The 26031-nt window shown below is 39.3% G+C and overlaps 2 protein-coding genes across 2 annotated transcripts in view; one reads left to right on the forward strand and one right to left on the reverse strand.

Moving 5' to 3' along the window:
• Positions 1 to 353: 353 nt before the first annotated feature.
• Positions 354 to 816, reverse strand: LOC130851966 (MICOS complex subunit MIC10-like; the record flags this gene model as incomplete). The annotated part of the gene is made up of 1 exon (XM_057732618.1): positions 354 to 816. A coding segment is annotated over one exon (246 nt), but the record flags the coding sequence as incomplete, so codon positions are not given.
• Positions 817 to 11416: 10600 nt separating this feature from the next.
• PPM1A (protein phosphatase, Mg2+/Mn2+ dependent 1A) overlaps positions 11417 to 26031 on the forward strand; it is a 40381-nt gene continuing 25766 nt past the window's right edge. Inside the window, exon 1 of the mRNA XM_057731319.1 lies at positions 11417 to 11546. The gene's annotated coding sequence lies outside the window, so the exon portion shown is untranslated. The remainder of the gene's footprint in view (positions 11547 to 26031) is intronic.

Consider the following 26031-nt stretch of genomic DNA (forward strand, 5'->3'; position numbering starts at 1 on the left):
ATTTTGTTGTGATTGACAACACAAAAGAGTTTTGTATGTCTTGCCTACTTGGACGAAGGTCAGTACTTTTACTGACCCTCAAGAGATGTATACATGGTGCTTTAAAAATACAGTTTCATATATTTTATTAATTATTTCTTTCAAGAACTTATAATTGCCATAAAATGTAATTTAAACAAGTTACTTCTAACAAATATTTTTAATAGAATTGCTATGTCATATTTAAGAGTCTGGTAACTAGGAGGTTTGCAATATATTGCAGCAGCTATTATTTGCATCCCTCTCCATGTTTTAATGAAGTTTGACACACAGCAGGTTTTTTTTGTTTTTTGTTTTGCCTATTTTTGTTTAATTTATTTATTTTAAGACCACCTCCTTGCAATTTCCAGAGAGAAAATACAAAACAAGAAACAGACTTGGTTTCAGATACATAAACAGTGTGCTGGAGTTGAAAGCATTACTGATAACATTGTTACAGAGGAGTGTCAGCTTACTCCAGGGCACTTCAGTATTCCTGAGGAATAAACATGATTTCTCTTTTCCTCCCACTGGGATGTTCTCAGGTGTAAGTCACTGCTCCTGCTCTTTGACATATTTTCCATGTAGAAGATACGGAGCCTGGAACTCATGCTGACAGTTGGAGTAGGCCATTTCCAATCCCATTCCAGAACCAAAGGCCAATGGCCACATTCTTCTTTTAAAGAAGGTAAGTGAAAAAACAAGTCCTAATCCAAAACCAGTACCTATCTTCACGACTGCATCCGCCAAGCACCGGTCCCACTTCCTGCCGAGCTCTGAATCCCACACAGCAGGTTTTTAATCAGTACTTGGTTTTGAATGAGGAATCATTCTTTCCAGTGGTAGGTGCTTATGATTTACACCATCTAGTACTTAGGCTGAATTCAGCACTATGGGCAGAAACTGTGGAGATTACAGATTCTATAAATGTAATATATAATAGCCATAATAATTTTTTGAAAGGCTCATTATTGGAATATAATTGCTTTACACTGTTGTGCCAGTTTCTGAGGTACATCAAAGTGGATCAGCTGTGTTTATACCTATATCCCCATATCCCCTCCCTCCCGTGACTCCCTACCACCCTCCCTATCCTGGCCCTCTAAGTCACCCATCATCGAGTTTATCTCCCTATGTTATGCAGGAACTTCCCACTAGCTATCTATTCATAATAATTTTTATTATGAAATAATTGTTGGATATCTATAATGTACTAGTTGTAAGATTAAACATAAAATTAGTCATGGTCCTTTCCCAAAGGCCTATTCTAGATTTACTTGGAAGACTACTAATATATGACCATTAAATTAAATGAAGAAAACCCAGTAGCCAATAAGAAGACTAAATATGTGAAGTGTATGTATTTCTTTCACAGCTCCATGAGCAAGATTGAACCTGGGTATGGTCATAGAAGTAGATTCATCTTTGGTATTATTGAAGTCTTTACTAAATTCCTTCTTAAATTTCTTTTACCCGATCTCACCAATGCATGTCAAGGCAAATTGCTTCTAGAATATTAAAACTTTATTCTGCAAAAGATGTAAAAACTTTCATATTAAGATGTAAATGTCTGCCTTAAATAAGAGACACCTGAACTATCATCCTCACTGGATAGCACAAGGCATAAATTAACGAGTAGACTTTTAGTCTTCAGCCTTCAGGTGTATGTTAGGAGAATGGTGAGTGGAGAGGGAGAGAGTAACGAGGTTCTTAGAGAGTATTTCTGAGGACACTAAGTATTCACCTGAAATTAAACAACTTAAGTGGGCATCTATTTTACCTACTCTTAACTTGGCTTTTCCTACAAGGTACTCTTTGCTGCATTTCACTAAACTTACCAAGAAAGGTTACTTGTTGAGTCATTTGTAAAAATATCTAAGTATAGTTCCCAGAGAATGAAACATGAGCCCCAGTAACAAGAACTATCTAAAAGACCACATTCCTACCACCAAAATGTAATCACTGTGCCATTTAAAGCTGAAAACTAATTTCACTTCCTCTTTAAGGATTTGTGAAACTGACATGAAAGGATTTTTCTACTTCCACTTTTGCTTTTCTAAAATCTCTTCTCCATACTGCAGCAAAAGCAAAACAAATTAGATCACATCACTCCCTTGCATAAAAACCACCAGTGGTTTTCCATCACACTTAAAATAAAATCAAAATCCTTACTGCGGCCTAAAGTCACCCTGCCTAAATAGCACTCTCTCCCTCTATGACCATGCCCCAGACCTCCCAGAGTTCTGTCTTGTCCTTGACATGGCAAGCTCACTTCCACCCCCAGAGCTTTTGCCTTTGTCTGGGATACTCTTTCCCTAGACTTTTACCTGGTGGCTTCCTCCTGTCATTCAGGCCTGCCCAACTGTCGTCTCCTCTAACAGCCTCTCTCTGATCAACTGGTCTAAAGTAACCTGTCCTTTGCCCCCTCTCCCATACTGCTCGCCCACATCGTACTCTGCTTTACATCCTTTATGGTACTTATCCCTCTGCAATGACTTGCTTGTTTTCTGTTGACCCCAAGTAAGCTCCATGAAAACTACCTCTCTTTTTCACTACAATATCCCCAGGATCTGGTGCAATGTCTGGCATATTCCAGGTTCTTTATAGATTGAGTAAAATGTGTGGTGACTCAAGCATACAATATAAAAATTATAAATACTGTAACACATATAATATAGGGCTTGGAGTCCTTTAGAAGCACTATAAGAAGAACAACCTAGAGTTTAGGTTCAGAACCAAATGGTTGCCTTTGGTGCAGGGGGCATGAAGCATAAACTCACACAAAAAGGGTCAGCGTTGGTCAGGGAAGCAGAGCACTCCAGTGGGAGATCCTTGTCATAGGTCACACACATGTTCCCACAGGCCTCACCAAGCCAGAGAACTAGAAGTCAAAAAGAGTCTTGAAAATAATGATTTTAGTCCTATAATTGGCAACTTTAGTGTGAACCTAAATCTAGGCCTGTGGGAGAGAGAGGATATTGCACTCATGGTATATTGTTACGGTTAAAAATATCACATGATGTGCTTCAAAGTAATGGTTACATTTTTGTGTGTGTCTACACACCATGGTATAGGGCAATGTGGCAAGTTAAGTGTAGGATTTCATCTATTTCTGCCGAGGTGATTATTTCCATATTCCAGATGAGGAAGGAAGCCAAGTCTGAGAGAGGTTAAATAACTTGTCCACAGACTAGACAGAGCAGAGATAGGCTTTGGCATGTCCTCTTTAGTTCCAACATGCTTAGAACATTAAGCAATTGTAGTTTTGGATGTCTTCAAATGGAATAAATATGCTCTCCTCTCACCACTGCGTATTGTGTTATACCCAGCTTGATCTCACACTTGGAGTACACCTGCTTGGCCCAGGCTCTGGAGTCTTGAGTCTATGATGCTAACCTGAGTCTTCCCATACCTACTGCTTCTCTGCAGAGAGGCCTCTGCCTTGTTTGGACCAACTGCAGAGGCTCTCCAAGGACATGTGGGGTGGGGGTTGATGGGTGTTATGTTAGTTTTTGTCTTGCTAAGTGGGATTTGTAAGGAGTGTGCCCCAAAGAAAGGAGAGTGTGTTAGGAGAAGAGAAGAGAGACGTTTTCCTGGAGTGGAAAAAGCAGGAGAATGGAGGAAGCGATGGCTAGAAGCAAAACTCTAGGATGAGTGATGATTTTACATGGAGCTTGGAAATATTTTGTTGTGTAATATGCAGTATAACTCCTCTCGCATCTCACCATGGTATCTTCAGTTAGGACACCATTGTTGGAACTGTTCTGTTTTCCTGGATAAGAAAATGCAGTGGAAAGGGCTTCAAGGAGAAAGAAAGTCATCTCAAGAAGACCCAGTCTGCTTCTGTAACAGAAAAAGCAGGGACTTTGGAATCAGAGGCTTCTAGGTCTGCAAACGAGCTCTTTTCTTAGCTATAGTTTCCTCTCTTATAAAATGGAAAAATAGTATCTTCTTTGCAAAGTTATTTGGAGGATTAAATAACACTCATAAGGGGCCTGGTATGGAGTTTGGCACATTCTAGGCCAAGTTCATTCCCTTTCCCTTATACTGAACTAAAACTGTCTTCTCTGTAATTCCCATGCTCTGGTTCTAATACTGATCTGCAGAACATCAAGGGGTTATGTCAGGCAATGGAGCTCTAGTTTGTCAAGATCCTTCAAGAAGAGAAAATTCATATCAACACCTCTGTGTTCGGTTGCTCTCAAGCTTAAAATGACTTCATTTTTCAATTTAATACCCAATTTAAGACACTCTTAAGCCAGAATCAAGATAAACTTTCAAGGTGAATCTAAGTACTGAACAAATCACTCAAATGTGTAGAGATTAAGTTTACATCTGACCATGCAGCTTTTCTATAGGCAAAGGATCCAATTTGGTGATTAACTAGCCTTATTGAGCACTCACTGGGTGTTGAGGACATACCAGCTTTTCTACTGTATTTAGGTGCTTTTAGCTACAATAACTGAGTACAAAAATAAAAGTGGCTTAAACAATGAGGAACATTTATTATTCCCCTCAAATATAAATTTCCAAAGTATGCAATTGCTGGGGTGGCCCAATGGCTCACAAATGTGCAGCATCTAGACTTTTACCATCATTCTCCTTCTCCTCGTTAACGTTGGTTCTTTGCAAGATGGCCCAGAAGTTCCAGGCTCACCTACAGACAGAACAACATACATAAAGGTATTTTCTCTCATGTGACTCTTTTTATTAGGAAGGAAAATCACTCTGAGATCCACCCCTCCCCCCACCCAAGACTTTTCCTCAGGTTCCATTGGTCAGAATTGCATCACGCATCCATGCCTTAAGCCAGTGCTACCCAGCTTTTTCACAGCATGACACAAATAAAAAAATAATGTTTTTATGACACAGAGGAGTGCCTGGGTAGGGCTGCTTGTAGCCAGATGAGACCATCTCAGGTTTCAGCAGCTGAGCCTCACTCAAATGCTCCAAGTTCTTAAGGGATCAATACCTTGATCAATACCAACAATATCTGTAACCTATTTGAGATACAGCAGTGTACACTGGTATATAGGCTGGGATGCTGCTCTAGGCTACAAGAGAACCTGAGAAAGCATGTATCCATACACAAACTCTAGTAAGAGAAGGGTCTGCCAGTGAGGAGGAAGAAGGATGTGGTGGTGAAGAGTGCCTCATCAATTCTAAATATCACAATACAACCTGAGAGATAGTATTTTGTGAAGAATGAAATCAAGGCTAATAGTATAAGTGACATGCTTAAGGTAACAGAACCTGTAAGTGGCCCAGTTGGCACAGTACAGTAGATCCAGTGGTGTGCTGGTGAATGTTTAACAACCAGCTCTCCAAATGTAGTTCTGACATGCCTGTTGGTTAATATTTTCATCTAAAAGTGACACAACAGAGATGTATATGGGAACTTACTTGCCAATGTGAGTGACTTCTTTGCTGAGCTGAATGTTTTTGTGCCATTCTCCATGTAACATATATAGACACAACATGCTTTTTAAGTTTAATTTGTATTATTAACAGTTCCTCTGTCACTGTAAGTCTAGACCATCAGCAAAGCAAGAAATCAAGCCTTGATTTGTGGCCTTTGCTGATTTCCATCATGTAAATACTCCCTCCATAGCCAGTTTCAAGCTAGCAAAGTGAAGTCACTGAATGTGGCATTGGGAAGAGATTGCAGTAACACATCGCAGAGTATTTTTACCATTCAGACAATACACATAAATACCTCAAGAGCAGAGATAATAGTAACATACATTAAGATAATTTAGAAGATACATTTTTAACATATTAACATATCTTTTTTTCTTTTTTAAAAATATGAAGTATAGTTGATTTACAATGTTGTGTTAGTTTCAGTTATACAGCAAAGTGATTCAGTTATACATATACGTGTGTGTGTGTGTATTCCTTTTCAGGTTATTTTCCTTTATAGATTATTACAAGATATTGAATATAGTTCCCTGTGCTATATGATAGGCCTTTGTAGGTTATTTTATATATAGTAGTATGTATATGTTAATCCCAAACTCCTAGTTTATCCCTCCCTCCCTTTCCCTCTTTGGTAATCATAAGTTTGTTTTCTATGTCTGTGAGTCTGTTTTAATAATATACATTATCTTTGTTTAAAATTTAATTGGAGGTTTATATAACTTAATTTTTAACAGTGGCTGTATACAAACAACTGGCAAAATTTCTAAAAATTTAACAGTCTGCTCTCATGAGATAGGATAAGCCAGTTCTGCACACCACGTTGACCCTAAATCCATGTTCCTTCCACTCCTGACTCTCCTTGCTACCTTTATTACTGGCATGTAAAAGCTAGGGATGATCTGGAGGATACAGGGGAAAACCTGGATACCAGTCATTACTTTTGGTGACTCTGGGCAACCACTAGCTCTCTGACACTCAGATTTCTGTAAAGGATGAGAACAGTCCTTGCCTTGCCAAGGATTATTTTGAGGATAAAACTGGTTGGTCTAAGTGACAGGGTTTTGTAAACTGTAGAGTCAGATACAGAAAAAAGAGCCCTTATTATGATGGTCATTTCATCACTGGTTTTCAGCCCGGACACCATCGTTAAGGATACAAAATGTGTTGCAGCTTTCAAAAGTCGGCTTCAGTTTGAGATCTTCTGTAATGCCTGCAATAGACAGTAAATTTCCAGAAAAGTTCTTCTCAAGAAGTCCAAACTTTTGTTAGTCTTTTCTCATTAAGAATAGCTATCTAAGTTGGGAGAAAAACAATTTTTTCTAAACTTTAGTTTACTCATTTCTAGCTGCTGAAATGAAAATGTCTGAAGGGACCTCTTTCTGGCATTGTAGAATGCTTCTTAATTTCAATAGTTGAATAAAAGTCCTTTGATTTTTCATTTTGATTTCTCAAGCTGCTTTGCTTTTTGGGACAGATCAATTCAGTAAGTTATTTTGCTTGGATTGTGCCCCTCTACTCAAGGTGGTTTCCTAGCTATAAATTGGATTCAGTATTCCAAATATCCTAAGTTATCATTTAAACTTGAGCAACTTTGTAAAATATTTGCCTGAGTTTGCTGAACTTCTCTTTGGTCTGCAGACAACTTTTCTGCCAAGCTCTTTCCCACATCAGGCCCTTTGTCCATGCTGATCCCTCTGCCTGTAAAGCTCTCCTCTGATTCTTTGCAAAGCTGACGCCTCATCCTTCAGCTTGAATGCTACCTTCTTAGAAAGGTCTTCTCTGTACACTTGTTTCAAGTCATCTCCCCAATCTATTTCCTTACTTCTTTCCTTCACAGCACTGATCACGATCTGCAGTTTCCTTGTTCGTTTGTTTACTTCTTTGTCTATATCTCTCATTATAACACCAACTCCTTGGGGACAGGGATTTTGCCCATTGATGTCATTAACTACCCCAGTAGCCAGCAAAGTGCCTGGCACATAATAAGCAGCTGTTGAACAGATGAACTTGTCTAACAAGACCCACATCAGTGTTGTGGGGCTGTGGCCAACTACAGTCTCTTAAGGCAAGAGCCTATCCTAAAGATTACCCAGGGCTTGACCTGTGGTGCTCCCGGTGGCCACATTTCTCTCAGGGCCCAGGAGGAGCCACAATGGCAGCACAAGCCTGCTGGCTCCTTTCTGCCCCACCCTAATGGGGCCACCTCAATGATGTCACACAGGACAAGATTCTCTAATCCTTTTCATTCTGTGACAGTCCTTTAAACAGCTATTTTTCATGACCTGATATGGTGAGGGGGGATGGAGGAAGGAGGAGCAGGTGGTGGGGTACATCCCCCCTCCAACAAAAGTAGTATAGGGGCACTCTCTACTCAAATGTATTACTTCAGGAGAAAGTGGGTAGCAGAAGATGTAATTTGGACTAGGCTAAGGAAAAGTGAGAAGAGAAAAATGGTGAAAAGAAGAGCAAAGGAGATAAAAAGAGAACAGAAGAAAGGGAGAAGAGCAATAAGAAGGAGAAAAGAGAGAAGAGGACAAAAGAAGAGGCTATCTGTGAGAAGAAAACATGAAACAGGTAGTGAAGGAGGAGGAGGAAGGCAGAGTTGAATGTGTGTTCTGCTTGGCTTTGCAGCTCTTGGGTAGTGACTGGCCTCAGTGTGAATGGATGGATGATTCAGCTGAGGGGTTCTCAGGTGCTCCCCAAGGGGCCACTTAAATTGCTGAGATCATTTTGAGAGGCCCAAGCAAGGCTGTCTTAGGCGACTGTCTTGGATGGATTCACAATAGTAATTTGGTTTTACAAAAAATATAAACCTTAAAAAAAAATCATGATTATGGAGGAAAAGAGGAGATTAAACTTCAGATCCCTCACTTCCTGTCCTCACCCCAAGCCTCGCAATTACTAGGCTAATGGCATGTAATTAAATTCAGGACTTGAAAACCAATCTTTCAGAAAAGCTTCTTCCTGTTTGGTAATTAAAATATAAACAGATTTCCAAAGCAGAGTAGAATAGTTTCACAATATACCTGTAAAAATTACTGAAGTACAATTGTGGCAATGTATTCTTACTGATGTTTTGCAAAAATTTACTATGAACATCCCAAATGTATATAGGAAGCCCAAGTAAAGCCTTGTGGATCAAAAGAGAAGAAAACTTTTAACACTCTTTTTTTCAATGTCACTTTCCCCTCTTCTAATACTTAAGTTTTTTTGCCCCTAGCATAATATTTAGGGAATATTTAGTATACTATTTAGGGAATATATGTAGTGTAATAATAAGGAAGGGGACATTAGGTCAAGCGTATTTATTCAGATAATATTAAGATAGCTCTGTTCCAAATTTTCAAATGTTAATCTTATAACCCGTGAGTTTCCTGGTTCGTACCAAAATGTCCCTGCAAGCTATATTCAGAAATAAGAAATGGTGGGAAGGAGCAGATTAATTGGTAGTCTATGACACACTGTACAGATGCCTTAAAAATCTCTTTATGCTCATATTTCCTATTTTTTCTACCTCTTCTGCTATAATTGACCCAGATTCTCCTACAAATGTAGAGCAGAGAGAAGAAAGATGTGGAAGCCTAAAGGAAGGAAGCAGAAAGACAGGCAAGAGCTTCAAGCTCTTTATGGTCCTATAGTGCTATTGGTGACACAGGCTCTGCCTTATGAATAAGAAAATTTGTTTTCTAAGGGCACTCCAAATAGTGGTTGCCACATGGGCTCTTCTGTTTCAGAATGGTAATGAGTCCACTAGCATGCTAATCATGCTGCTATTTGTCTGAAGTATTAAGGATTCCAATAAAGTAGGGTTTCAAAGATCTTTGATCTAATTTCCTTTTTTTTGGCAAGTGTGGGGAGAAGTAATTAGGAAATATGTCCTCAGATAATATTGGGACCAATGCATAAGAGAACTTTGTTTTTACTTTGTATACCTGGAAATGAGCCATCTTCATCTTACTCTAAGAAATTCTAACCCCAAAGATATTGGGTAATTTTGGGATTCCTTGAAGAAGTGGCCTTACAGTGATCATTAGGTGATATTGTTTCACAGTTGTTAGACCCCAGGCCTAAAAGTGAAAGGAACAGAATCGTCTCAAAAAAGTCATGTTGAAAAAACTGGAGACAGTTTTTATAGCTTTAAAAGCAGCTAAATGTTTGGAATAAATAGGTTGGAATAAATGGAATAAATAGGTTGCTTTTGATCTAAGAGTTGGAACAACAAAGTGGTTTTAGGAGATACAAAGTAGCAGGATACAAACTCCTGGTATAAAATAGAGAGGCCTTGACACAAATTTACCTTTTTATGGGCCAGAACACAATTTGGCTAATATTTTCAGTTGTTCTTTTTAAAGTACCTGCCTACAATAATGAAGTAATTGGTTTTTCTTTGTATATACCAGACCGTCTTTTTATAACACGGATTTTTCTTTTAAACTTCTGTTCCCGCAAATGTGGTGTAGGTCAAAACCAGGAACAGGTTAAGCCTCTGACAAGAGAGGGATAACGCACCCCAGCCAATAGGAGACCCTGCTAGTGATGTACAGCTGCTCAGTTCTGATTCATTGGCTGCCTAGGGTTTGTCATTCTATCCCAGGCGTCTGCAAACAGCGTGGGTCCGGTTTTCCATAGTCTAGCTAGCTAAACTGGATTTTGGCCTCCTGCACGTGCAGTTTCAATTAGGTTTAGCAGATCTTTAACTCTTAATAGAAGCAGCTGTTACGTTTTTGATTATGCTCCGGATCTTGAAAAATCCTTGGTGCCTTTAACCTCACTGGAGGTCCACGTAAGCCCCCAGCGACAGAATCACGTGACTGTCTAATAACCGCAAATAAATACAATGTGAAACCCCATGAGCTACAGACGGAAAACCTGCCAGCAACTCAGAGCATGTGCCTCGTGCGTGTATCAGCTGCACTCGCGTGTGGGTGGGTGGTAGTAGGGTGTCTGGGTTGTTGCCCTTCGGGATGCGAGGTGTGTGGCCGGGGCACCTGCGTGCGTCTCCCGGGGTCCCTGGCGGGAGGGTGGTTCTGGAGGTGTAGCGCCTTGGGGGAGGGGCGTCTGGCGGCGGCCTGACACCGAGCCTGCGTGTGAGCCGCAGCAGCCAGGCCGTGACCAGGCCGCGACTGTGTCCGAGACACGTCGAAAGCACGGGGTCGGTCCTCGGGCCTCTGTGAGCTGCGCCTTCGCAGGGAGTGGTCTGTGTATTTACAGACAGATGGTAGCGCCGCGGCGGGAGGCGCCGCCGCCCCTGGGGCAGCGTCTGAGTCCGGGTCGGCCGACTGCCGGGCTTGGAGAGTATCTCGATTCCCAGGGCTCGTAACAATCGCACACTGTCCAGCCCCGCTCCGGGGCGTCAAGGCCCCAGCCCGGGTTCTGATCTGGGATTCGGATGCTCCCTCTGCCTCGGCCTGAGGCCCGGGCCGCGAGGCGATTGCGGCGAGAAAAGCCGGGTAGGGCAGTGACGTCATTTGCGTCCGCCCCTCCCCCGCTCGCTGGTCCGCGCTGCAGTTCCAGCCCAACGACATCCGGGTCTCTCCAGCTGCTCCACCGCGCAGCAGCTGTAGTGGGGGCTGAGCCGACGGGGCGGGGCGGGGCGGGGCGGGGCGGGGCGGGCGGAGGCGCGGGGGTGGGGCAGCACAGCGCCGTCGTGAGCGCGCCTGCGCGGGGACGCGCTCGAGGCGGCGGCGGCGGCGGCGGCGGCGCTGGGGGCGGGAGCGCGCGCGGGAGCGAGGTAGCAGTGGTCTCGGCGTCGGCCGGGCCCGCAGCTTCGGGTGCTCGGGCGGCTGCAGCTCGGGAACCGGTGGTTGGGGAGGGGGGGTGGGGGGCGCCAGGCAGGTGGGACGCGAAAGCTATGAATCTTCGGCTCTTCCTCCTCCTCCTCCGGGACCCGCTCTCCGCCTCCCGCTCCAACGCCCGGATGATCTGAGCCGCGAGGGCGCCGAGAGCCGGGGACCCGGACGCAGCCCGGCTCCTCCCCTCCTCCGCCCCCTCCCCGGCCTGACCTGGCCGGCCGCCGCCGCGGTGACCCCCTTCCCGCCCCCTCCCCGGCCGCCGTCGCCGCCGCTGCCTCGGCGGACCAGGGACCTGCCCGCCCTCGGCTGCTCCGGGTAAGCGCGACGCTCGGGCCGAGGGCGGGCGGGCGGGCGGCGCGGGCCTGCGCGGCGGCGGCCAGGCCTGGGGCCTGGGGCCTGTAAACAAGCCGGGCGTCTGCCCGGGCGCTCCCGGGAGGAGACGCGACAACTCCACCCCCTGGCCCGGCCTCCTCCCCGGAGCCGGGCGGCGGGCGGCGAGGGGTTAACGCTCCGCGAGGGCGGCGGCGGCGGCGGGGAGGCGGGGGCGGGGTGTTTGTGGCGGCGGCGCGGGGAGGGGGCGCGACCCTCCGGCCTCCGAGGCCGGGCGGGATGTCTGTGGCCGCGACGCGGCCGAGGGCCGCGGGCCGGCCGGTCCTGAGAGCGGCTGGCGGAACTTTCCCCGAGCGGGGAGGGGGCGTCCGGCACCCTCACGCGCCCGGCCACCCTGGGCTCCTGTCCCTGGAGGGAGCCTGCGAGAAGGAAGGGGGGAGGCTTCCTTTGGACCGGACTTGGCCTCGAAACACTAAACTCTGGAGAATTTGCTTCAGGTTTTATACGGGGCAGAGCTGAGAGTGAGACTCCTTCAGAACTCCTCAGTGATGCCTCCAGTTCATTCATTATTAAGGCGTCAAACAAATCCATTGAAGTAAATCGAACTGATTTCTTCTTCTCCTGTTTTTAACCTTGTAAATTATGTGGGGAAAAGTTCTTGATGGTAGAGTTTGGTTGAGATGTGGTTCTGTTCTTCTTGTACATTTTAAACATTTTCTTGAAGGATAGCTGGCTGTGGAGAGCCTCTACCAACCGCAGTTTTAGATACGTTTTGAAAATTTCATCACCTGAGGTATTTCTTTTTTTTCAAGCACCGCCTATACTTAAAAATCCACAAAGAAATACTTAAGTTGTCCAAGCCAAGAAGTGTTTTCGCCGCCCCCACCCCCACCCCTAAATTTTCTGCTAATTGGAGTAATGAGCCGTATGCATTTTAAGAAGTGATTGAAAGAGTATGGGAGATGTAAAAATCTATGGGAGGTAGTTATTATTTTCCCGGAGTGAATTATTTAGACATTACTGAAAGAAATTAGGAATTAAAAAAAATTGTTTTGAGGAAAAAGGTTTAATCGTTTCAAGCTTGCACATTGGGATTTTAAACACAACCGCTTTTTAGGTGCAAAGAACTCTAAGAGTTAGATGGCTTATTTATTTTAACAGTGCTCTTCTGAGCCTTAGGCGTTCCAGAGCTCTCAGGAGTCTAACAGGACTTGCTCCCCAGCTGCTCTTTAACTCAAACAACTTCACTTTTATATTTTTATCTTTTTACATATTGGGCCTTTTCCAGTATCTGTAGTTTTGTAACTCTTTACAGATTAGGAAACTGACTAGGGCAATAGTGACGCACCCGTCTGCCTATTTTATAGGTATAGATGTTACCTTTATTGATTTATGTTTCTTTTGCCAGTAAATAATTTGAAGCACAAAGTAACATTCCTTGTTTGATGTTTTAGTTCTGTTCCTATGTGTAACTCACATATATCTGTTTAAACATTAAATCATATAGGGATGATTACTTTTAACCTGCAAGTTACAGCAATACCACAGTTATGGAAACTATAATGAACTGCACATGGAAGCTAAGACATTTTTGATTAGATATCACTAAATATTTTTCATATCAGTGATGTAATTATATTATGGGAGAGGTATATTAAGACTGGTAAAGTTTGGCTAGCTACCTCAGTATATATTTGAGAAATAAAATGGTTGAATGCTTGAGTCATCAGAATTTCTTTTTACGTGATGTGTGTGTGTTTTAACATATAAAAGTGGTTTATATTTTAGTTTGAAGAGCAAAAGTGATGCCCATAATTACAATATAAACTGTTGAAGGGAACACTCCACTAGGAGGCAAGTATTGTTTGGTCATGGCTGTGCTCCAAGATATCAGCAAAGCCAAAGGGGTAGATTATATTATCAAATGTACTGTCCAGTTGTTATATTTTTTTATTCTCAACATTGTCAATTTAAATATGCTTTGACTAAATACCTGTTATGTGCCAGGGACTTAGATGTTTCAGCATTCCGAAACTGCTTTTCTTTCTGGGTTGTGTCTTACTGAAAAGAATTTTAAGTTGGTGATTATTGTTTAGTAAAGATATTCATGTAGGTAGCCTATATTGATTTTTCTGTTGGGATTGAGAAGTCTGGAAAAACTCTTGGGAGGAAAGCAGATGGAGATTCCACAAGAGAGGAAGGGTGGTTGAGACTACAGGTTTGAACAAGCACACGACCCTTGATAATTTGATGCGAAGGCCATTTTAAGAACACATTGTAAAGGTTTTTCTGTCAGTTTAAGCTGGATCTTGCTTATCTTAACTTGTTAATAAACTGTCATTTGAAAATTTGTTCTCTAATACCCAATTTTTTCCAAAGAAATTTATAGTACCTTGTATTGTTACATGGTAAGTATTGCTAAGCAGTTAGCTAAAATCTACAGCCTTTGAATTTGTTCAGATAATACCTAGGCTGTTTATTATAATGGCTCATAGCATGTGTAGCTGATTCTGGTTTAATTGTAAATGCTTATTTATTTAAAAATTTAAAACTAAAGACTGACATATGTCTGTAAAGAGCTTGTTATCCGTGAAATGCTCACGCATGAGAGCTGGCTTAGTTTCTTAAGATGTGAGTCTGTGATCATGTAGAAATACCTGATTATAAGGTGATATTTTGATGATCCCCTGAATGACTGACTCTTGCCTGGGCACCTGACTCTGAGTGGCACTCTTGATTACTTTCCATCCTTAATCAAATCAGAGGAAGGAGGCAGCCCTGTAAGAAAATAGGCTCAAGTGGAGTCCTGTAAGAGTTAAACAGAAGATAAAACAAGGTGTGGCCCTGTGAAATATATGGACCTTGGGGCAAGGGGAAAGTGTTATGAGGCAACTAGGTGAAAGTTTGTGCCTTCCTGTACCTTGGGTAGTAACTTTATGCCCGAGTATGTTCTGTCTTCCATCTCATATTATCTTGGTGGCAAAATTTTAAAAATTGAGTTGCTTCATTTATTATTTCACTATTAGCCAGGAAATTCTCTGAATTTCCACCTGGGATTATTAACCACTCTTATATGAAAGTAGCTTGGGTTAAATTATATCAAAATCAAAATGTCGATTACCTGTATTCTTTCTTTTTTTGTTCTTTCGAATGTCTAAAGTACGCCGTATTACACAAGTAACAATTTTATATTTTGAGTCTCCAGAATATAATTCTTGATAATTTTGACCTTTGTATGTCCTAGCTATCTGTTTACTAACTAGATAATCTCTTTACCTAGCTTTTCTTTTGCTGAGGCAGGTAGGAGGAGCTAGAGAAAGTATTTAAGAGAGGTGAGCTTCTGTATACCTTTAAAATGTAGTAGTTTTTAGAATTTTTGTAAGAAACTGAGGGAAAGGTACTGGATGTTAAAGTGTGTTAATAGGTTGTTGATACTGTGTTTATAAAATTAGAGAGGTTTTAAACATTCCTTGAGTAAATGTGATGAAAGGAGCTTGAGTTTTTAATACAGTTCTTAATATGTTTATCTGGATTCCATTGACTTAGTTTATGTAGTATTCACATTTAGGATCTGGATTGAAAGTCACTAGATTTTTTTGTGGCTGATATGATTTGAATTAAAATCCTATGAAACCAAACTACTTTTAGGTACAGAAGTAGTACTATTTTCTAGAATAGTAAAAGCCATAATTTATTGACCATCTATTTACGTCAGGCTTTAATTTTCACTACAACCCTCTAAAGCATATGATGTTATCTCTGTGTTACAGATGAAGAAATGTAGGCTTAGAGAGTATAAGTAATGTGCCAGAATCAGATCTGTAGATACAACATTGTTTTCAAAATACTTCTGAGTAGACTTGTCCCAGTTAGGTTAGCCTTGTTGTTCCTAGGAGTCAAAATTTGAAAAGCTGAATGTTACACTTCTGATACAGATTCCTAGAATTACAAGGGACCTTACAAATTTATGTAGTTAAGTCTTCCAATGCAAGATTTCCTTCTAAAACATTCAGTAAAGATTTAAGAAGTTAAGATAATTTTCTCATTCCCAAAGTTTCAGAAGTCAGCAGAGATAAACAGTTTTATGTGTTCAACTATCATTGTTCAGATTGAGAAATAGAATCAATATTAATTCTCAAATGGTTGATATCTGTAATGAAGGACTTAGGGAAATGTTTCTGAGTATGTATAGTCAGTGGAGCTGCATTGAAGGCTCCGGAGAACATGGTAAAACTTCCTACTGGGGTGATCTTGGGCAAGCTACTTGATTTTTTCTAAGCCTCAGTTTTCTTTATCTGTCAAATGGAAAAGTCTTTCTCATGAGGTAGTCTTGAAGATTAAATGAGATAATCATGTAAAGCACTTGACATATTTTCTACCATAAAGAAATACCAAGTGAATGGTAGCTGCTATTATTGAGTTTATAAAATCTTTAGATACTTAGGGGAATAGAAACTTAGTGAGTATGAGAGGGTTGTCTTTCAGAATAGTTAGCAGTGAGCTTGGAAGACAAAGTGTAAGAGATTGAGTAGAAACTTTACAAGAGGTTGTAAAGGTTGTAGACATGTAGAACTTGTATATGAGTAGACTAAAAAGAGGTAGTGGAAAAGAAAGTTGAGTATGGGTAGATTTTTTTGACTGCAAGAAGCTGGAGAGAAGTCATTAGGTTAATCATTAGGTGGGAGTCGATGGTTAAATAGAGGATAAAGAGTAAGTAATAAAGCAAAGGTGAATGTCCAGAGAAGAGTGATCAGTAAATGAGGAAGGACACAGGTTGGTGTTTGAAGGGGAGTTACAGTTCATGATTAGAAATGGTCAAGAAGATATTGCTACAGAAAAGATGCAAAAGAGAGTGAGAAAAATATATTATTCTAATCTAATTAACTCAGTTCTTCTTGTGAAACAAACGAAGGAACATAGGGAGTCTTCATAAAAGGCATTAAGGCTTTGTATGTGGGTCCTGGGTTATTTTTTAATTATTTATTGGTTGCGTTGGGTCTTTGTTGCTGCACACGGGCTTTCTCTAGTTGCAGCAAGTGGGGGGCTACTCTTCACTGTGGTGCGAGGGCCCTCGTTTTTGTGGCTTCTCTTGTTGCAGAGCACGGACTCTAGGTGCGCAGGCTTCAGTAGTTGGAGCACACAGTCTCACTAGTTGTGGCTCGTGGGCTCTTAAGAGCGCAGGCTTAGTAGTTGTGGCGCATGGGCTTAGTTGCTCCGCAGCATGTGGGATCTTCTTGGAGCAGGGATTGAACCCATGTCCCCTGCATTGGCAGGCGGATTCTTCACCACTGGGCCACCTAGGAAGTCCCAAGCGTCCTGGGTTATTTAAGACTGAAAAATTGTATTGGAACATCTCAGGTCTTACCACCTCATACCCAAACCACGTTTTAACACTCCAACTGGTCTTTCCTACTAGCATCTTGTACTGCATCTCTCTCCTCCATCACATTATTTCTCTGCTCAGTATATTTAGTGACTCTCTTGCCTCTAGAATAAAGTTTAGAATTGTTGGTTTGGCTTTGACACTTTCCATGATTGGACCTCAAGACTGATCTGTTTCAACCAAACTGGTATTCTTGCCATCTTTGGGTCACACCCTGTACTTTTCTCTCTCTCAGTGAATCTTTGCTTATGCTAAGTGATAGTTTAGAATTCTTGTCCCTTCTTCTCCAGCTTTTGTTTTCTTTTTTATCAAAGCTCATTTCTATTATTTTTTTCCCCACAAAACCTTTCCTGATCACCAGAGTGTTTTATTTCTCCTCTCTCTGTACTTCTGCAGCATTATCGTTGGATTATTTATATGGCTTTAATCATATACTTTACTGCTAAGGATTTGTGTTTTAATTATAATTGTGTGTTCAATTTAATTATAAAATTCAGAAGGGGGAAATACAGTAACTTTACTGTACCCAAAGCCTGGTACAGTGCATGTGGATAGTGGTCATTCAGATATTTTGTAAGTATTAGACAAAACCTACCTGAGAGGGAGTGAGTGCTGTAGCAGGTGGCAGAAGTTAAAAGCTTTCTGGTAGCAGGTATTTCTGACTCTCTTTTTATATGTTATTTTGGCTGAACCTGGATTTTTTGTTTTTGGCTGCATCACTTGGCTTGCAGGATCTTAGTTCCCTGACTAGGGATTGAACCCGGGCCATGGAGGTGAAATCACTGAGTCCTAACCACTGGACTGCCAGGGAACTCCCCCTGAACCTAGATTTTAAGGGTGAAGATTATACGAATCTGAAGGGTGGTAGAATTGTTATGCTGGAATAGAAAATTATATTGACTGATTCTGGACCTAAGGATTTCATTTCAACTTCCTATGTTTTGGCTTTTGAGGGTTAACAGGACATTCATAACCATCAGGCATCTCTTTCCAGAGTTATATTTGCAAATATTATTATGAACTAGGCATCCTTTTAAACAGAAAGGAATTGTGGAATGACAGTAACTAGACAATGTATTAGTTAAAAAAGGGAGATAACTATCAACTTTTAATTTGAGTCAAACAAATGTCTAATACATGAATAGTCTGTGTTCATATATATCTCTATGCTAAACTTTAAACCTTATCAAATTGTTAAGCTATTTCTAGTATTTATAAAATGCATAGTAAAATTTCCTTTATTGAATTTTTTGAATGGATAATTCTTTATAGGCAGTCTGGCTGCTTAGATCCATTTATTGGAGTATGATACTAACAAGACCAGAATCATGAATTTGATTCTTTGTGTGCCTCTTCACTTTTTCTAGCCTTGACATTAGCTAGTAACAATGATAGCTAACACTTACATGCAAGGCATTATCATAGAAATTTTCAAGTACTAGCTCGTTAAATCTTTATATCTATCTACATGAGATAGATACTATTATTACTTGTATCTTAACAGATGAGGAAATTAAGGCAGAGGTTAAGTTTCATAGCTAGTTACAGAAGCCAAACACATGTCCTTGGACTTTTCAAAGTAATTATATATGTAGGTCACTCCAGTTTCATTGCTACTGCTGAAAGTAACTCTTCGATTGTGTTGGATTAGAAAATCTTTGTATATGAAAGGTATGGCCACATTTCCATTGTACCCACAGAGTGAATCTTGTGATTGAGTTGCAGTCTGAGGTGGAAGTGTACACTAAAGTTGAAAAGTACAGTATCATACGTCACATCAGCTCCCTTTAGAACTTTTCACTAAGAAAAAGCATTACATTTTTTAATATAAAAAGCGTGTAAGTTAAAGCTATAATACAGCCAGTACTATAAGCCATACACAAATTTTGTCGTATGGCTTATTTTATTTGTGTTCACTTCTGTGCCTCCCACTGACATAAATCATTTCATCAGTCCTTTATTCAAATGAAATTCTTTGTTAGTTTAAGAAGATAGTCTTAAACACAAGCTAATTGGGCTCACAGTAGAGATTATACTATAAATGGAAAATTTCAGTATTAAGGTTTATTAAAAGTAAATTCCTTGAAAGCAGGGACCAGGTTTCATTTGCTTTAAATAAGTGCTCAATATATGATTATTTAATCTTTGTAGTCTCCCTGCTCATTTTCTGATGAACATGTGACAAAAAAAATTTAATGTGAGCCAGAAATATAGCAGACTATGAGAGAGCATAGGTCACAGATAATCCAGTTTAAATTTAGGCTGGTGCTTTGTATTTGTCTATGATGTGACCTTCTCAGGAAGAGATATAGATAAACAGGTTTTCTGGTTGTTTGTTTTGTTTTGAGTCATGCTGTATGTGGCTTAATTATTTTATGTAAAAATATGCTATTCGGGAACTGTTGTACTGCTTCAGAGAATAAGAACATAATTCATTACCAACTTCGAATGTCTTGGCTTCTTAGCACTGGTCCTTGACTTTAGCGTGAGTGGTAGAAAATAGTGTCATATTTGGTATTATGTCCATAGGAGATGCAGCTCGCTTACTTATATATTTTGTTTTGTTTTGCAAACAGAATTGCAAGACTTACCATACTTTAGAAAAACATTTTTGCAGTGTTCCATCATGCTTCAGAATATAAATAGGCAGTAAACAAAATTTTCACATTTTATAAAGCAATAGAATATCATCCTTGTTTAGATGTCAAGGGGCTGATCTTAGAAGTGGCAGCTTTTGTTTTGTAGTCAACCCACAGTTTAATCCTATGTTACTCCATATCTGTCATCTTCATTTTCTCTGTCTGTACAAATGCTTCCTGATACTGTAAGCAAGTACTTTAACAACTAGTCAACCATCTAAAGTGATCTTGTACTGGTTTGCTACAGTCAGTAGAATAAGGAGCTCCTTAAGTGCAATTGGGGTTGTTTATTTTATACAGTAAAACTCCCAGACTAAATTCAAGGTATTTTTGTCTAAAATACATTGAAAGTCGACTTCCTAGCTCCCAGAAATTAATTATTCCTTTGGGTTTAAATTACCTTATACTTTGCTTTCTCACGTAGAAAAGACTTTTTAAAAAAAAGTACTCATTCATGAATGTTGAATAAGTAAATAGCCCAGAGAAAGAGAATGCTTAGGCTTTAACTTCTAGTCAAAACTACATCTTTTCTCTTTTGTCCCCTTTGAGTATCTCATGTGGCATTTTTCAGTAATGTGTATCTAATGATGTTGAGAAACTTAAAAGTTATTAGTGAACAGTAATCTGAAAATCAGGTTTTTGACTGGTAATCTGAAGCTTTGCAGGGTCTGGTATTTTCATATTAGAAATCAATTATGATATTTCTGTAGAGATTAAAAAAATTAGAACTGTGTGTTCTGTAGAAAAACAAAATGGAAATGGTAGGACACAATTTGTTTGCAGGTCAGCTTCTATGGGAATACCTTTTCCTGGGTAGAAAACAATTCCTAACTCTGTTGACAAGGGAGAAGTCATGATGATGTCCTATATATTAATCAAGTGTCACTATGTACTTAGTACTTATGAACAAAAGAGACGATTCCCTCCCCCTTGGATCTTAAAGTCTAAACTGAGAGATAATTCACAGGGCCTTCTGTGTTATGATAAGAGAAACAGGATTCTGTGAGCTCATGATCAATGGTAGATCTACTTCCTGAGACAGGGAACTGGGTAGGAGAAGTGATAAGGAGTTAGAAATTTATTTTGGGCCATGTCACTTGAGGTATGGCTAATCAAGTATAGGAGGTGGTTGGCTATATATATATAGAGAGAGAAAGATAGAATTTTCACTTTCAAAAAAACTTTTTTCTCTTACTTTCCAGCATCCTTTTCTGTACACACAAAGCATCTCATATTGCAATTTATGGACTTAGTGAATTATTCTGTTTTGAAGAATGTTAGATTGTATGGACAGAAGTCTCTCTCTTAAAGGCATATACTTTTTGGTCCTTTTTTTTCAGCAGGGACATTATTCATACATGTAAAATATTTAGAATCTTCACGTGTTTTGTGTGTGAATGAACCTTTTACCATCTTAAATATTTAACGAGTTTTATTTCTCCCTTTTTTTCAACTTAAGTATACAGGGTTATCAGCAAACACTTATAAATGTGCTCTGTGATGGGTTTTATTTGTTTTAAGTAAAGGAAAAAATGATGGATTGGCTGAGGAAATCAGTTATTGTTTTCTGGGTCAGTCAGAGTCTGAATCCTTAAATATGCAAGGATTAAAAAACAGCAAACTGGGAATTGAATCCACTTCTCAATATGTAGACAAGTTATCCAAAACTAAGAAATTTGAAATAGTTAACAGATGAGGCAAACTGAGATTGTGAATACCAGAACAATCTTAGGAAACTTTAAAAACAATGCCATCTAAATCTTTTTGCTTATACTATAATGTTTAGTAAAAATAGGTCAGTATCTAATTTTATAGTCACTAAAGCCTTCCAACTAAATTAAGGTTAGGTATTTTTCAGGGAATTATGAATTATGTACTTCTAAATTTTACTTTTAAAAATTGTACATACCTTTGTAAAAATTTAAGAAAACTGTCTTATGGAGCATGTGATTCAGATCACGGAACATGTCTAGAAGACGGTGATACATTAAAAAAATCATAAAACATGAAGGAAACATCAAAAGTGGCAAGCTCTGTCTCATACACACTTTATGAAATTGAAACTGCTGCTAATATCTGTGTAAACTGACAGGTACTAAATGACTTGTGTCATGGGCTTTATGGAAATACTATTTAGCATAAAAGAGCTTTATCTGACTTATTTTCATTGGTTTGATTGGTTGACTTTGTTTTTTGAAATTTCATTTTTGAGGTTTTAATTTAAGGCTAATAAATTAGGGTATTTAACTCAACAGTATTTTGCATTAGAATTCATGTGGGTGAAATTTGGTTTGTTGAAGGAGGTTAAGTAAATATTTACTTGAAAGAGTGAAATAAATATTTAGTTGAAGCTGTACGATAAAGAGATACTGAGCAGCAGAGAAATTTTCAGGTAACTTTTTTTAATCTGTGAAAAAATTTTCATATAGTATTTTTCATGTTACTACAAATAATGTATAGTCATCTTTTTAAACCTTTTTATGCAAAATAAAATATAGATACAGAAAGCCATATAAAACCATAGTAATCTTTTAAAATGGCTTTATTAAGTTATAACTAACATAGCATAAAATTCACCCATATGAAGTTTACCACTCAGTATTTTTCATTGTATTAACAGAATTGTGCAACCATTACTACAATTTAATTTTAGAACATTTTCATCACACCCAAAAGAAACCTTGTTCTCATTAAGAGTCACTCTCCGTTCTCTTCTCCCCCAGCCCTTGTCAACCACTCATCTACTTTCTGTCTCTGTAGGTTTGCCTTTTATATATTTCATATAAATGGGATCCAGATAACTTTTTGATCCGTGATTTCTAGCCTCGATAAACATCTTGTATATCTCATGAGATAGCCAGTTATGAATAATTTAGCCTCCTTTAATAGCTTAAATAATGGTTGTTTCCTCCTATGACCAGGAAAAATTATGTAGTAATTGGAAACACTATCCACATTTAAACCAAGAATCAGGCTCTTCACTTGTATTATAACTTCAAGGAATATGTAGTCCTCACCTCCAGTAGTCCTTTTCACTGTGGATTGTTCAATAGCCCCTCAGCTTTGTTGATGTAGTAGCAGTTTCTCTCCTACCTCACAAATTCAGACTTGCATGAATTCACTGAAATATTTTCCTTTGCAGCTGGCTTGCCTGAACTCTACTTTCTTACTCTTCCCTAAACACAAGAATGAGGAAGAATTAAAAGCAAGAAAGGGAAAACAGATGAGATTGCTCAGGCTGGGGAGGGACAAAGAGCAAGAATAGAAATGATATAAAATTTTGAAGGAGACTGAATTTGTAGGAAGAAGAATAATAAAACTTGGAGGTTGCTTAGAAGAGAGTAAGACCTAGAGGGAAGAAACAGAAGGCAAAAATGTTATATTAGAAGATAAGTGAAATGTAGAAAATTTTCAGTTCTGAATTTTGAATTGTAGTCATATGTCTGTTAAACACAAATGATGAATCCATTTTCTGATGAGGTGAAATGCCCTTATTTTCTTTTCACAACTTTGTAGGAATTTTGAAGCTGAACCATAGTCATGTGTTTCTTTTGGGTTGTTCAAAGATCTTCATAAAATCCTATATTCAGCTCCTTAACAGAAATATGCCTACAATGTTTTATATATACATTTTTAAGGAACAGCTGATGAAGATAGGTTACATTTTCTTTAGAACAATTAGGATTTATTATTTAACAGATAAAATGTGTTATCTGAATTAAGTGAATGTTTTAAGTATTGTAAACCATGTTTACAAAATATCTGTGTGTATAATTTGCTTTTAATAACACGTATTCCTTTATTTACAAAAGAACTCTTTTATATATAATCTATGACTGTTTTGTAGATTATTTATATTGTAGAAGGAGAAACTCGAGTACTTGTTGATTTAACTGACTAGTGTATAAGATTGAGCTTTATTACAAGAGTATTTAACCAGAGAAACCTGTGAAAATGTTTTTAGTCTTGAGGAAGATTAGAGAAATGTTCTAGACACCTAGGCCCTGTGAACTGCAAACTAGTGGACCATACAAGAAAATTCTATCTCTAACTAAAGAAAGATGTGAAAATTTAAAGATTGCTATGATTTAAGTATTGTTTAGAATATACGAGATACCAGAGGAGCGTTTGTTAAATGAGATTAAGCCTTGCTATATAGTGTAAGGTACCATTTTTTTGCTGGTGTCTTTGCTTCTCTCAGTGGAATAAATGTTGATAATAGGGTCTAGAGAACTCTACACTTCTGTGTTCCAGGGAGTTGACATAAACAGAGAGATTAGTTAATAGTTCCTGGGCTTCCAGGAGCACTGAAATGTCCAGGTCTTAAATTTCTTAGAGCGCACATCTGTGGACCATTTATGCTACTTACTGTTGTCAGAAAATTTAGTTTTCTTTTTCACCTTCCTCTTTCTCTCATACTTCGGTTGTAGTTTTTTTTTTTTTTTTTTTTTGGCACACGGGCTTAGTTGCTCCGTGGCATGTGGGATCTTCCTGGAGCTGGGATCGAACCCGTGACCTCTGCATTGGCAGGCGGATTCTTAACCACTGCGCCACCTAGGAAGCCCCTTGGTTGTAGTTTTTTTGAAGTGAATGTAATTTTTTAAAATTTCCTCAACTCAGCTAATTTAGTGCATTTATTTCTAACCTGCTGTTTAAGTCATCCTTTGAGTTTTTAATATCAATTTTTTTACTTTGATTTCTTTAATTTTATTGAAGTATAGTTGGTTTACAGTGTCGTGTTTCTGCTGTACAGCAAAGTGACTCAGCTGTACATATATATTCTTTTTCATATTCTTTTCCATTATAGTTTATCACAGGATATTGAATATAGTTCCCTGTGCTATACAGTAGGGCCTTGTTGTTTATCCATCCTATATATAATTGCATCTGCTAATCCCTATCTCACAATCCTTCCCTCCCACACCCCACCTCCGCCTTGGCAACCACAAGTCTGTTCTCTATGTCCATGAGTCTTGTTTCTTAGATATGTTCATGTGATATTTTAGATTCCACGTATAGGTGATGTCATGTGGTATTTTTCTTTTTCTGCCTATTTCACTTAGCATGATAATCTCTGGATTCATCCATGTTGCTGCAAATGGCATTTCATTCTTTTTAATGGCTGAATAATATTCCATTGTATACATACACCACCTTTTTTTAATGCGTTTATCTGCTGATGGACATTTAGGTTGTTTCCCTGTCTTGGCTATTGTAAATAGTGCAGCTATGAACATAGGGATGCATGCATCTTTTTGAATTATAGTTTTGTCTGGCTATATGGCCAGGAGTGAGATTGCTGGATCATATGGCAACTCTATTTTTAGTTTTTTGAAGAACTTCCATACTGTTTTCCATAGTGGCTACACCAATTTACATTCCCACACATAAAAAAAACAATTTTTTTTTTTTAATTTCCAAAAGTGGCATTTAATTTGCCTGGTAATTTTTAAATAGTTTCTTATTTCTCATTTTTCTGTTTTTTTAATCTTACTAAACATTTTATACATCATTATTTTATATCTTACATTTACTAATTTTAAATCTGAAGTCCTAATGAGACAGGAAAGAGGGGGGCAGGGCACAACCATTAAGGACAGGATACCACAAAAACTGGTTAGAATCTAGTTGGCCCAAGATGGTGAAAGATTCAACTTCCGTAGACCTTGAGCCTCATTATATACTCATTGTAATATATTAGCATATGCTAAATGACACACCCACAGGTGCCATGACAGTTTGGAGGCTGACCATAAAAGGCCAAAAAGTGATTAGTGCCCCAGTTCCTAGGAATATCTGCCCTTTCTTCAAGATAGAATATTCCTTCCACTTGTTAGCTTATGAAATTACCCATCCCATAAAAACTAGCCACACCTTGGGGCGGGCAGCTCTCACCTTTTGAGACAAACCACATTCTGTCTGTGGCATGTGTATCTCCCAGCACAGCTCTCACTTTCCTAGAGCACCCCATGCCCTGGGGCCACGTGTCCTACCCTCTGTGGTGGCCCACACTCTGTCTGTGGAGTGTATATCTCTCTAAATAAACCTGCTCTCAGACTCACTCCTGAATTCTTTCCTGTGCGAAGTCAAGAACCCTCACTTGCCAGCCTGTCTCAGGGACTCACTCAAGACCTGGGATATGACCATCCTCTTGCACCCCAATTTTCCTACAACACTAAGGGAGTGTTTGTTATATGTTAACTCCTACTCATGACAACTTGTTTCCTTGTATGTTTGATTTTTTTTAAATGAGCTAATTCATTAAACACCAAATATTCCTCCACTGTGTGTATAATTGCCTACAATTTTATTTCCCCTTTTTGTAGCATAAATTTCATTTCCTTATTTATAGTTAATACCTAATTTAATCAGCCACTATATTTTACCAGTTTTTGTATTTATTGTTCCTTATATCTCACTCTTGGATTCACCTTTCTTCTTGCTGAAG

The sequence above is a fragment of the Hippopotamus amphibius genome, chromosome 4 (assembly GCF_030028045.1).
Source record: "Hippopotamus amphibius kiboko isolate mHipAmp2 chromosome 4, mHipAmp2.hap2, whole genome shotgun sequence".
NCBI classification, from domain to species: Eukaryota; Metazoa; Chordata; class Mammalia; order Artiodactyla; family Hippopotamidae; genus Hippopotamus; species Hippopotamus amphibius.